General features: G+C 48.6%; 1 protein-coding gene across 1 annotated transcript in view; it reads right to left on the bottom strand.

Moving 5' to 3' along the window:
* DNAH14 (dynein axonemal heavy chain 14) overlaps positions 1 to 12,797 on the bottom strand; it is a 182,189-nt gene that overhangs the window by 18,823 nt on the left and 150,569 nt on the right. Inside the window, exons 66-73 of the mRNA XM_069726485.1 lie at positions 12,492 to 12,722; positions 12,295 to 12,416; positions 5,820 to 6,064; positions 5,149 to 5,570; positions 2,735 to 2,930; positions 1,841 to 2,059; positions 1,353 to 1,453; positions 186 to 342 (exon numbers count right to left, since the gene is read on the bottom strand). Coding sequence (XP_069582586.1) covers positions 186 to 342; positions 1,353 to 1,453; positions 1,841 to 2,059; positions 2,735 to 2,930; positions 5,149 to 5,570; positions 5,820 to 6,064; positions 12,295 to 12,416; positions 12,492 to 12,722 — 1,693 coding nt within the window. The remainder of the gene's footprint in view (positions 1 to 185; positions 343 to 1,352; positions 1,454 to 1,840; positions 2,060 to 2,734; positions 2,931 to 5,148; positions 5,571 to 5,819; positions 6,065 to 12,294; positions 12,417 to 12,491; positions 12,723 to 12,797) is intronic.

The raw sequence follows: 12,797 nt of genomic DNA, 5'->3' as shown, positions 1-12,797 counted from the left end.
AGAACGAAGGGACATGGACGGAGGGACATGGACGGAGCAGCGGTCTGAGTCTTTGATGAGGCAGGAGGTGCTAAGCTGGGGTCGTTTATCAAAGCCTTTCACCAATAGAGCAAAGCTGCAGTGTAAAGCAGTATAATGAGAAAGAAGATGGATTTTGTAGTTCGCACAAAGCAGTTGTGTCTTACCGGCAGAGAGGATGAATATGAGGGGTGAGGAGGGACCGGACTCATCCAGCGCCTGTTTCAGATTCATTGGACGGCTTTGGACGAATTCTTCTCCCATCTTCTCAGATATGAACTTTCGGATAGCGCCGATCAAACATTCAGGACGCAGGACTTTTATCTGAGGTCGTAAAATCATAATGATAATGCAGAAAGAGTGATGTGGTTACGGGCCCTACAGCGATAATTCACTGGTATCTTCGGTATGTACGGACCCCAGACTTTCCACCGAGCCCATACGTGACTTGAGAAGCCGATCGCCGGGATCTCAGACCCTCACCAAACAAAACTGACTGTAACTGCAACATGTGAACAAAGCCAAGGGCTGATCACCAAGTAGTCACTTTAGCTTTATTGGACTCATCATAAGTACATACCGCAGACCTCTAAAAATAAATACTACCGCCATTATACACCAATATATTAAAACCACATAGACGAGTGAAAACAATATTGATCATCTACATTCTGAGAATAAACAGAATTAACACCTAGACATTAGACATCGGGCTATTTTTCATTGTTGCAATTTTTTTTTCTGCAGCAAAATCTGCTCTCTTGGCAATAAAGAAGCTGCTTGCAAAAAGCGTTTTTGCTGCTTTTTTTGGTCGGCTTTTTTTTGTGTGCGGATTATATGTGTCATTTGTCTACACAAGCTTAATAAAGTTACGGTAGTTTTATTCTCCAAAAAAAGCATGGTTGCATTTTTTGCAGCGTTTTTTTTTTTTTACTTTTCTCACTCCTTTCTATGGATGGAAAAAAAAAAAACACTGAAAGAACTGACATTCTGCAGATATAAAAAAACGCTGACACACGGTACAATTGTTCGGACTAAATGATATTTGCTAATCCTTTGTAGCTATGGAGACGCATAGATCTGCATAAGAGATGTAGACACGAAACGGCTGTTTTTTTTTTTTTTTTGCATCAACAATTATCATGAAGTTGCCCTTTTTTTTTTTTTACTTGAAAATATAAGGAATAGTTGAAATGAAGGATCAGTCCTGTATATTGAACTGGTTTTACTGGTTTCCCTTTACTGTATATTTCCAATAATTATCTGTCCGCATTCTTCAGTTCTGATTGCAGGAACATAAATCACAGAAAACTATAAATAATGGGACATTTTACCAATAGAAGTTTCTGGAATGAAGTTAGTGTCTCCCAATGGAATACAGCAGCGGGGGGCGACGTCTCTCGAGCGGCAGCGCATCCTCCATCTTGCTGGTGTTCTGCAAGTGCAATAATACTTGTATAAGGCCTAATTCACATGTCCGATTTTCACGTCCGTTTTCTCGGATAGCACCCGCACCTATGATAGTCTACGGGGTCATCCACATGTGCGATTTTTTCTCCCCCCCGTACCTCTTGGTCCGTAGGAAATATTGGAAACAAGTCCAATTTTGATTTGACGGTCGGATCAAAATCAGCAATGGGTCTTTAAAAAAAAAAAAAATCAGACTGCACTCGTATGGCATCTGAGTGCAGTCCAATTTTCAGGGACTGGATAACGATCGGAACAATCGGTTTGTTTCTCGTACGTGGACAAATCTTACGTGTGACCAAAGCCCTAACCATGACTATGAAAAATCGGAATCCAAGGTCCGTTTGTCTCCTACCTCCCAATTCCTCGGACAGCCTTGTGTACGGTTTGCTGAGCAGATCACACACATCTCCGGCGTCTCTGAATTCTCTCCACTGTCGGGTATTAGAGGACAAGGAACCGCACAGTGCCGAGAAAGGTGCCATGTATCGGCTCAGGTACTGACATTGCCGCCACGTGGTGTCAGACAGCCGCGCCGCAGCGCCACGTCCCAGAGCCTCATCCTCGGCATCTGCTGAAAGAAATGAAACCATCACTCCCATCCTTACTATAATAATAGAAGAATAGGCCAGGAAGTGTTGTCATAGGGAAAACAACAGAGGCTATGTTCACGACGAGTCTTTTTTTTTGGAGCGGATCTTCCCTGAAACCCACATTAAAAATAATAATAATAATAATTAAAAACTTTGATGATGTTCATACGAGAAGTTTGAGCATTTTTTTTTCCTCTAATGAAGTCTTGAAAAAAGTCTTTTTGAAACGCTCAGTGTGAACATAGTCTTAGGGTGCAGCTCTGGTCATGCTGACTGTCTCCACTAGAGGGCGGCAGAGACTGCGGAATGTGGTGATAGCAGACACGTTCATCACTTGTATTCTCAGCACTTTTGTCACTTCTCTCTGATTCTGCGCCAGGCGGATGCAGGACAACGTCGCCACGTGTAATCTGTGCAGCGACGGGTGAAATCTGCAGAAAATCGATGGCAAAATCCACAACATTTGGCGCAGATTTTGCCACTATAGAAATTTCGGAGTGGAAATGTCCCCTGTGGACGTCATCCCCTTAGGATAATATTCTCGGGCTTCTCTCCTGCTTTTATGAAACTACAACGCCCGGCATGATCTGACAGCAGGACATGATGGGAGTTGTAGTTCCACGCTGGGAGGGGCACAGGTTCCCATGGGCCGTTACCATTGTTTTCTGCAGAGCGTCTCTTCTTCATCACGTCGCTCAGCAGCAGCGACCGCAGAAAGAATTCCCATTCCGATTCCGGTAGAAATCCGGGCGACGCCGATTCTTCCCGTTCGCTGGCGTTTTTCATGATGTTTGCGGTCAGCGTGAAGGAGAAGCAGAGCCGGTGCTCTGTGAGGAGGGCCGAGGACACAATCTGGGTACGAAAACAAAGAAAACAAAGAAAAGAACTGCTGACAATCATAGGAGGTGCACGAGTCTGAGTTTTGGCTTTAGCGGTCACACGGACAGATCACATCACTGCTGCAGCCAATCACTGTGATCGAAGCAGCAGTGCAGAGTCGATGGTGCACCAAGGGAGGCTAGGTACCATCTGAGATTGTCATTTTCCCCTTACAGAAAACGTTTGGTGGAAAACTTTAATGACCAGACATGAACTGGTTAGTAATATCTTTTATAGCAGATTGTTTGTTTTTTACAACATTTTCTATGTATTTTCTTTTATTCGGTGGGGGAGGGGGAATTTGATATGACTGGGAAACTATATTAGTATTTTATGTTGATTTTTTTTATATACTGTTACTTTTTTTTTATAAATATAGATTTTTCTCACTCGCTGCGTCCAACACAAAAGATTTAGAAAATATTTAGAAAATACTGTTCTTCTCTGGTGTCTCTATCGTACACACAACCTGCAGCTGGGTGATAAATGGCCGCTGGGGGCTACAATGGTCACTAGCGCAGGGGTCCCGAGATCTCGAGTTCCTCCTCACTGCAAGATCACTGTTAGAAGAATTTGATTCTGAGCGGAGCAACGGTCGCACACACATGGTGGCATCTATGGAGAGAACTGAAGATTGAGTCTGTCTGTGGTGGATAGATGGTACAGCCCATTGTGGGACCACCCCCAGGTGATACAAGACCATCCTACGACCTCCCTCGAAGTGACACATGCGCATTCTGGGACTGCCCATGAAGAGACACATGCCCACTAAGGGACTGCCCTCGCGGTGATACATGCGAATTCTGGGACTGCCCATGAAGAGATACATGCCCATTAAGGGACTGCCCTCGTGGTGATACATGCAAATTCTGGGACTGCCCATGAAGAGATACATGCCCATTAAGGGACTGCCCTCGCGGTGATACATGCGCATTCTGGGACTGCACACGAAGAGATACATGCCCACTAAGGGACTGCCCTCGTGGTGATACATGCGCATTAAGGGACTGCCCTCGTGATACATGCGAATTCTGGGACTGCCCATGAAGAGATACATGCCCATTAAGGGACTGCCCTCGCGGTGATACATGCGCATTCTGGGACTGCCCACGAATAGACACATGCCCACTAAGGGACTGCCCTCGCGGTGATACATGCGCATTCTGGGACTGCCCACAAATAGACACATGCCCACTAAGGGATTGCCCTCGCAGTTATACATGCGCATTCTGGGACTGCCCATGAAGAGATACATGCCCATTAAGGGACTGCCCTTGTGGTGATACATGCGCATTCTGGGACTGCCCATGAAGAGATACATGCCCATTAAGGGACTGCCCTCACGGTGATACATGCGCATTTTGGAACTGCCCATGATGTGATATATGCTCATTAAGGGACTGCCCTCGCGCTGACACATGCTCAATCTGGGACTGCCGCCCAGGTGATACAAGATCATTTTAGGACCACCCCTGAGCCTATTCAGGGACCTCCCTCAAGGTGATACATGCCCACTAAGAGACCGCCCTCGAAATGATACATTCTCATTCTGGGACTACCCCCTAGATGATAAGACCATTACAGGACCACTCCTGAGCCTATTCTGGGACCTACCCCAAAGTGATATATTAAGGGACTGCCCTCGAGGTGATACATGCTCATTAAGGGGCCGCCCTTGAGATCATACATGCTCATTCTGAGATTGCCCCGCAGGTGACACAAGATCATTTTAGGACTACTCCCAAGCATATTCTAGTACCTCCCTCGAGGTGATACATGCCCATTAAGGGACCGCCGTCGAGATGATACATGCTCATTCTGGGACTGCCCCCTAGATGATATAAGAACATTATAGGACCACCCCTGAGCCTATTCTGGGACTTCCCTTGAGGTGATACATGCCCATTAAGAGACCACCATTGAGATGACACATACTCATTCTGGGACTGCCCCCCTAGGTGATACGAGCCCATTATAGGACCGCCCCTGAGCCTATTCTTAGACCGACCCTGAACTGATACATGCTCATTCAGGGACCACCCATGAGGAGATACATGCCCATTAAAGGACCGCCCCCTAGGGGATACCTGCCCATTATTGGACCACTCCTTTATAATTTATGGTACTCCTATAGTCACTTTGCTCTGCCAGCTAGCAAGAATGTTACTGTATTTCTATGCCTCCATATTACCTTGTATACATCTCTGGTTAAAGTGTTGCAGATATTGTCCATGTGTCTCTGGATGTCCTCGTTGTGGCCACTCTCCTCCGCCTCCTCTTCTCTCTCTTTTCTCTGTCTGCTGAGCGGACGAATTATTCCAGGAGACGTCAGAGGAATCCGGGACTGTGAAGTCGCTGACGCTTTAATGGCCTCCACAAAAACCTGATGGAACCAATGTAGGGAGAACTGATACATATAGTTCAGGTGAGTAAGGTCGGCCACTACGAAGTACAGCACGGCCCCTCGCTGGGCCACGGGGAGGTAGATGCCACGAGCGGACTCGATGATCTCTTCGGTCTTCCCAGAATCTCTCATTCTCTTGGAGACATCCTTGGCTGTGACTTTGGATTTTTGCAGCGTGTTGATGAGATCTTCATCATCAAGTAAATGACCTAAATGTTAATTGTTACAAATTACTTTGTGACCTGAATGGTCCTGACATTTAGGGAGAAGGCGACTACAAGGAGCAACTCTGGTTTTGGAGGACCCGACATGTCCATGTGTTACATCAACAGCGAATTGATTTGTGGTGGCGCTGCAGACAAACAGTATACCTTCTGAGGGTGAATGGTCTATTAAAGTGGAACCCTTCTAAGGGATAGTGCCTGTACAAAGTGGACAACCCCTTTAAGAAAAATCACCTTCAGTTTTCTGCAGTAAGGTGAGTGACTGTTCCTCCAGGCCTCGCAGCGTGCTCAGGTCGGCCGCTATACTCTCCAGTATTCGGGATCTCTGCGCCTCCAGTTGGGGCTGTTCCTGGGTGACCACACTGCTCAGCAGCTGCTCTTCTAACCCTTTATAGGTCACAGTGAAGTTTATCAATGTGACCGATATACAAACCGCCGGTAGGAAATGTGGATTTGGGTTCTGGGTCGACATGTAGAGCCTAAAATAAGAGCGTTACACACTGAGGTCACCAGGTATCGAGAACCGGTCCGCAGCATCTCACTGTGGTCACCAGGTATCGAGAACCGGTCCGCAGCATCTCACTGTGGTCACCAGGTATCGAGAACCGGTCCGCAGCATCTCACTATGGTCACCAGGTATCGAGAACCGGTGAGCAGCATCTCACTGTGGTCACCAAGTATCGAGAACCGGTCCGCAGCATCTCACTGTGGTCACCAGGTATTGAGAATCGGTGCGCAGCATCTCACTGTGGTCACCAGGTATCGAGAACCGGTCCGCAGCATCTCACTGTGGTCACCAGGTATCGAGAACCGGTCCGCAGCATCTTACTGTGGTCACGGGGAAAGCACTGATGAGTCTGCTAATAATATAAGTGCAATGGCCCAGAATCCCCCTGTGTAATGCCAATTATTCTATATGTGGCCCATCACATCCCCACACTCATTTCTAATCCCCTGCCACGATCCTCTACACGTCCTCGCAACCACAGTAACCTCATACCCATTCATCCTGCCCCCACTCCCCCAATTTCCCTATCTGGAGCACTATGGAACGCACGCTCTGTCTGCAATAAACTTCCATTTATCCATGACCTCTTTATCAATAACAAACTCTCCTTCCTCGGCATCACTGAAACCTGGCTCACCCCTTCTGACACAGCCTCCCCTGCGGCACTCTCTTACGGTGGCTTCCACCTTTCTCACACACCCCGCCCCAGCAGCAAGCATGGCGGAGGAGTTGGTTTTCTCCTGTCAGATAACTGCTCCTTCACCCCAATCCCACTGCCACCCTCTGTTATCCTCCCTTCCTTTGAGGTGCACTCTGTGCGCATCTACTCCCCCTCCAACTGGCTGTCATCTACCGTCCCCCAGGGCCAGCCACCACCTTCTTCGACCACTTCACCACCTGGCTACTCCACTTCCTCGCCGCCGACATCCCCACTATCATCATGGGCGACTTCAACATCCCCATTGACACTTCCCTCTCAGCTGCCACTAAACTTCTATCTCTCACTTCCTCCTTTGGCCTCACTCAATGGTCTTCTACAGCCACCCACAAAGATGGTCACACACTGGACCTCATTCTCACCCGCCTCTGCTCCCTATCTAACCTCTCAAACTCACCTCTTCCTCTTTCTGACCACAACCTACTTACATTCTCTTCCCTTTCCACTCCTTGTCTACAACCCCCACCCCACAAACTCTCACACCCTCACAGAAATCTTAAACACCTTGATCTTCACTCACTCTCTGAATCCCTCCTCCCTCTCACAGACATAAGCTCCCTACACAATGCGGATGATGCTGCCGCTCTATATAACACCACAATAGCTGCAGCTTTGGAATCTCTTGCCCCTCTCACACATACCAAAGCTCGCAAAATCAACAGACAACCCTGGCACACCAGCATGACAAAAGAACTGAGGCGAGCTTCCAGAGCTGCTGAGCGCAGATGGAAAAGATCCCACTCCATCGAGCACTTCATCGCATTCAAACAGTCCCTCACTGCTTTCAAAGCCATGCTCGCCACAGCAAAACAAACCTACTTCTCATCTCTCATATCCTCCCTGTCTCACAACCCCAAACAGTTATTCAACACCTTCAACTCTCTCCTCCGTCCCCCAGCACCTCCTCCCTCCCCACTCATCTCAGCTGAAGACTTCGCCTCATTTTTCAAGCAGAAAATTGAGAACATCAGAGACAATTTTAGTAAACAACCCCCAGAACCCTTCCTCCCAACTACCCAGCCCTCCACCTCCAAAACCAACTTCTCCACCATTACAGAAGATCGACTCTCCACTCTACTCTCAAGATCGCATCTCACCACCTGTGCACTTGACCCACTCCCATCCCACTTCATCCCAAACCTCACCACAGTCTTCATCCCAACCCTAACCCATCTCTTTAACCTATCACTAACAACTGGCATTTTCCCCTCAAGCTTTAAACATGCCACAATCACACCTATCCTCAAAAAGCCCTCTCTTGACCCATCCTCTGTATCTAGCTATCGCCCTATATCACTTCTCCCCTTTGCCTCAAAACTACTGGAACAACATGTCCATATTGAACTGTCCTCCCATCTATCTTCCTGCTCCTTCTTCGACCGCTTTCAATCAGGCTTCCGGTCACACCACTCCACTGAAACTGCCCTAACTAAGGTCACCAATGACCTATTAACCGCCAAGAGCAAGCGACACTACTCTGTCCTCCTCCTCCTGGACCTGTCCTCTGCCTTTGACACAGTGGACCATTCCCTGCTGCTGCAGACCCTCTCATCCCTTGGCATCACAGAATTGGCCCTATCCTGGATCTCATCATACCTAACTGACCGTACATTCAGCGTCTCCCACTCACACACCACCTCCTCACCTCGCCCCCTATCTGTCGGAGTCCCGCAAGGTTCAGTTCTAGGACCCCTGCTCTTCTCCATCTACACCTTTGGCCTGGGACAGCTCATAGAATCTCACGGCTTTCAGTATCATCTCTATGCTGACGACACACAGATCTACATCTCTGGACCAGATATCACCTCCCTACTAACCAGAATCCCTCAATGTCTGTCTGCTATTTCATCCTTCTTCTCCACTAGATTTCTAAAACTTAACATGGACAAAACAGAATTCATCATCTTTCCCCCATCTCACGCGATCTCCCCAACGAACCTATCCATTACAGTAAACGGCTGCCCACTCTCCCCAGTCCCACAAGCCCGCTGTCTTGGGGTAATCCTTGACACTGATCTCTCCTTTAAACCACATATCCAAACCCTTTCCACTTCCTGCCGCCTCCAACTCAAAAATATTTCACGGATCCGCACATTCCTAAACCAAGAATCTGCAAAAACCCTAGTCCATGCCCTCATCATCTCTCGCCTTGACTACTGTAACCTCCTGCTCTGTGGCCTCCCCTCTAACACTCTTGCACCCCTCCAATCTATTCTAAACTCTGCTGCCCGACTAATCCACCTGTCCCCCCGCTATTCCCCGGCCTCTCCCCTCTGTCAATCCCTGCACTGGCTCCCCATCACCCAGAGACTCCAGTACAAAAGCCTAACCATGACATATAAAGCCATCCACAACCTGTCTCCTCCATACATCTGTGACCTCGTCTCCCGGTACTTTCCTGCACGCAACCTCCGATCCTCACAAGATCTCCTTCTCTACTCCCCTATTATCTCCTCTTCCCACAATCGCATACAAGATTTCTCTCGTGCATCCCCCCTACTCTGGAATGCTCTACCACAACATATCAGACTCTCGCCTACCATCGAAACCTTCAAAAAGAACCTGAAGACCCACCTCTTCCGACAAGCCTACAACCTGCAGTAACCACCGATTGACCAAACCGCTGCACGGCCAGCTCTACCCTCACCTACTGTATCCTCACCCATCCCTTGTAGATTGTGAGCCCTCGCGGGCAGGGTCCTCTCTCCTCCTGTACCAGTTGTGACTTGTATTTTTCAAGATTATTGTACTTGTTTTATTATGTATACCCCTCCTCACATGTAAAGCGCCATGGAATAAATGGCGCTATAATAATAAATAATAATAATAATAATAATGTGGAAGTAACTGGCACCACACGGGATCTGCTCATACCCCCCGGCAGAAGTGAACGGCTACACATCACTCCTGGGGTTCGGATGCCTGGCACCGGGCGAGGAAGTATCATGTGGCAAGTGACAGAGGAGGACATGGCAGAGGAGGAGAGTTATCTCTAGGGGCACATTCACGGTCCCCGAAGTGACCTCCACACAGTATGATTCCCCACATTGACACTTACAAACTGTATGATCTCCCCATTATCCCATACATATAGTATGTATCCCCACATACAGTACAATTCCCCCACAAGACAAATGGGCTCCCCAGTACCCCCTACACACAGTATGACGAACCTACATACAGAGTGTATCCCCACATACAGTACAATGCCCCCACAGTGACACTCACATGACCTGATCTCTCCCAGTATTCCCCTACACACAGTACGATGCCCCCAGAGTGCCGTCCATACACATTACGATGCCCCACAGTGACACTCACAAGACATATGATCTCTCCAGTACTCCCATACACAGTATGATGCCCCCAGAGTTCCCCCACACAATATGATGAACCCACATACAGTATGATGCCCCCAGAGTGCCCCCACACAAAGTATGATGAACCAACATACAGTATGATGCCCCCAAAGTGCCCCCACACACAGTATGATGAACCCACATACAGTATGGTGCCCCCAGAGTGCCCCCACACACAGTATGATGAACCCAGAGTGCCCCCACACACAGTATGATGAACCCACATACAGTATGGTGCCCCCAGAGTGCCCCCACACACAGTATTATGAATCCGCATACAATATGATACCCCCAGAGTGCCCCCACACACAGTATGATGAACCCACATACATAATGATAAACCCAGAGTGCCCCCACACACAGTATGATGAACCCACATACAGTATGATGAACCCAGAGTGCCTCTACACACAGTATGATGAACCCACATATGGTACGATGCCCCCAGAGTGCCCCCACACACAGTATGATGAACCCACATATATTATGATGAACCCAGAGTGTCCCCACACACAGTATTATGAATCCACATACAGTATGATGCCCCCAAAGTGCCCACACCCAGTATGATGAATCCACATACAATATGATGCCCCCAGAGTGCCCCCACACACAGTATGATGAACCCACATACAGCACGATGCCCCCAGAGTGCCCCCACACACAGTATGATGAATCCACATACAATATGATGCCCCCAGAGTGCCCCCACACACAGTATGAAGAAGCCGCATACAGTATGATGCCACAAGAGTGCTCCCACACACTATGATGAACCCACATACAGTATGATGCCCCCAGAGTGCCCCCACACACAGTATGATGAACCCACATACAGTATGATGCTCCCAGAGTGCCCCCACACACAGTATGATGCCCCCAGAGTGCCCCCACACACAGTATGATGCCCCCAGAGCGCCCCTACACACAGTGTGATGAATCCACATACAATATGATGCCCCCAGAGTGCCCCCACACACAGTATGATGAACCCACATACAGTACGATGCCCCCCAGAGTGCCCCCACACACAGTATGATGAACCCACATACAGTATGATGAACCCAGAGTGTCCCCACACACAATATGATGCCCCCAGAGTGCCCCCACACACAGTATGATGCCCCCAGAGTGCCCCGCACACAGTATGATGAACCCACACACAGTATGATGTCCCCAGAGAGCCCCCACACACGGTATGATGAACCCACATACAGGATGATGCTCCCAGAGTGCCCCCGCACACAGTATGATGCCCCCAGAGTGCCACACACACACAGTATGATGAACCCACACACAGTATGATGAACCCACACAGTATGATGCCCCCAGAGTGCCCCCCGCACACAGTATGATGAACCCACACACAGTATGATGTCCCCAGAGAGTCCCCACACACAGTATGATGAACCCACATACAGTATGATGCTCCGAATGCCCCCGCACACAGTATGATGCCCCCAGAGTGCCCCACACACACAGTATGATGAACCCACACAGTATGAAGCCGCCAGAGTGCCCCCGCACACAGTATGATGCCCCCAGAGTGCCTCCGCACACAGTATGATGAACCCACACACAGTATGATGTCCCCAGAGAGCCCCCACACACAGTATGATGCCCCCAGAGTGCCCCCGCACACAGTATGATGCCCCCCGCATAGCATTATGAGAGCACATACAGTACGATGCCTCCCACAATGCACAGAAGGCTCCCTGCTCCACCATTGTGTTTGGCTATATCTGTGTCTTGAGGATGCAAATACAGTAAAATGAGGACATTCCACCGACCTCCCAGGACAGCTTCACAAATCCATGTGATCTTTTGCTGGATCTGGGGTGGCTGGGAGGTAAGCCGTTTGGGAAGCAAACTGGTTCCCACTAAATGGAGGAGAGCAGAGTGTGGCTGGCACTGAATGGGGAGCACGATGTGGAAGAAGTTCTGCAGCAGCTGGCTTATAATATGTCCCCTACTCTGAATGATTAAGAATATCAGAAATGTGAAGCTCAGTGAACTCATTAGTCACTTCTAGTATTCTTATAATTTCCACCAGGATGGGCATTGTCCTATATTATTCATACTGGGGTTATATCTGTATAAACAGAATATCAGTCCTGATCTTACCTAAAATTCCCATTGTATTCGATTTCCGCATCTCCTAGATGTATGACATCTTGTCCTGCCCGCAGGTGAATTTCTTTTTCAAGCACAGGTTTGAGACTGGGGTCAATGTCTTCAGGAACATCCTGTAAGAAAAGTGCAAGTGACATGAGCAATGAGCGGCAGATACTATTGTCCCAGCTGGGTAAGGGGACGGGTACCTGTATGAGGATAGGCTCTCCTAGGCGAATGGCGGTTTCCAGGACCTTCATGTAGCCGGGATCCGAGGCCTGAACCTGCCGTAGTTTCCTGCCTTCCATCTGGCAGATCCACTTATACGCCTGACCGTGAGGGTCGATCAAGAGAGGCCAGCGCTGCCCATTCTTAACCAATATGGCGTTCTCTATTGAGTAGGGATCAGGGGGTAGCCCTTCCCTATGCCAACATCTCACCTGCAGGAGGAACAATGTAAACATCACTTTCCTATTACAGAAGGATTTGGATGGCTCTCGTAATAAAATCTTAAA

Source organism: Ranitomeya imitator, chromosome 5 (genome assembly GCF_032444005.1).
Source record: "Ranitomeya imitator isolate aRanImi1 chromosome 5, aRanImi1.pri, whole genome shotgun sequence".
Taxonomy (NCBI): Eukaryota; Metazoa; Chordata; class Amphibia; order Anura; family Dendrobatidae; genus Ranitomeya; species Ranitomeya imitator.
This window is presented reverse-complemented; position numbering and strand designations above follow the sequence as displayed.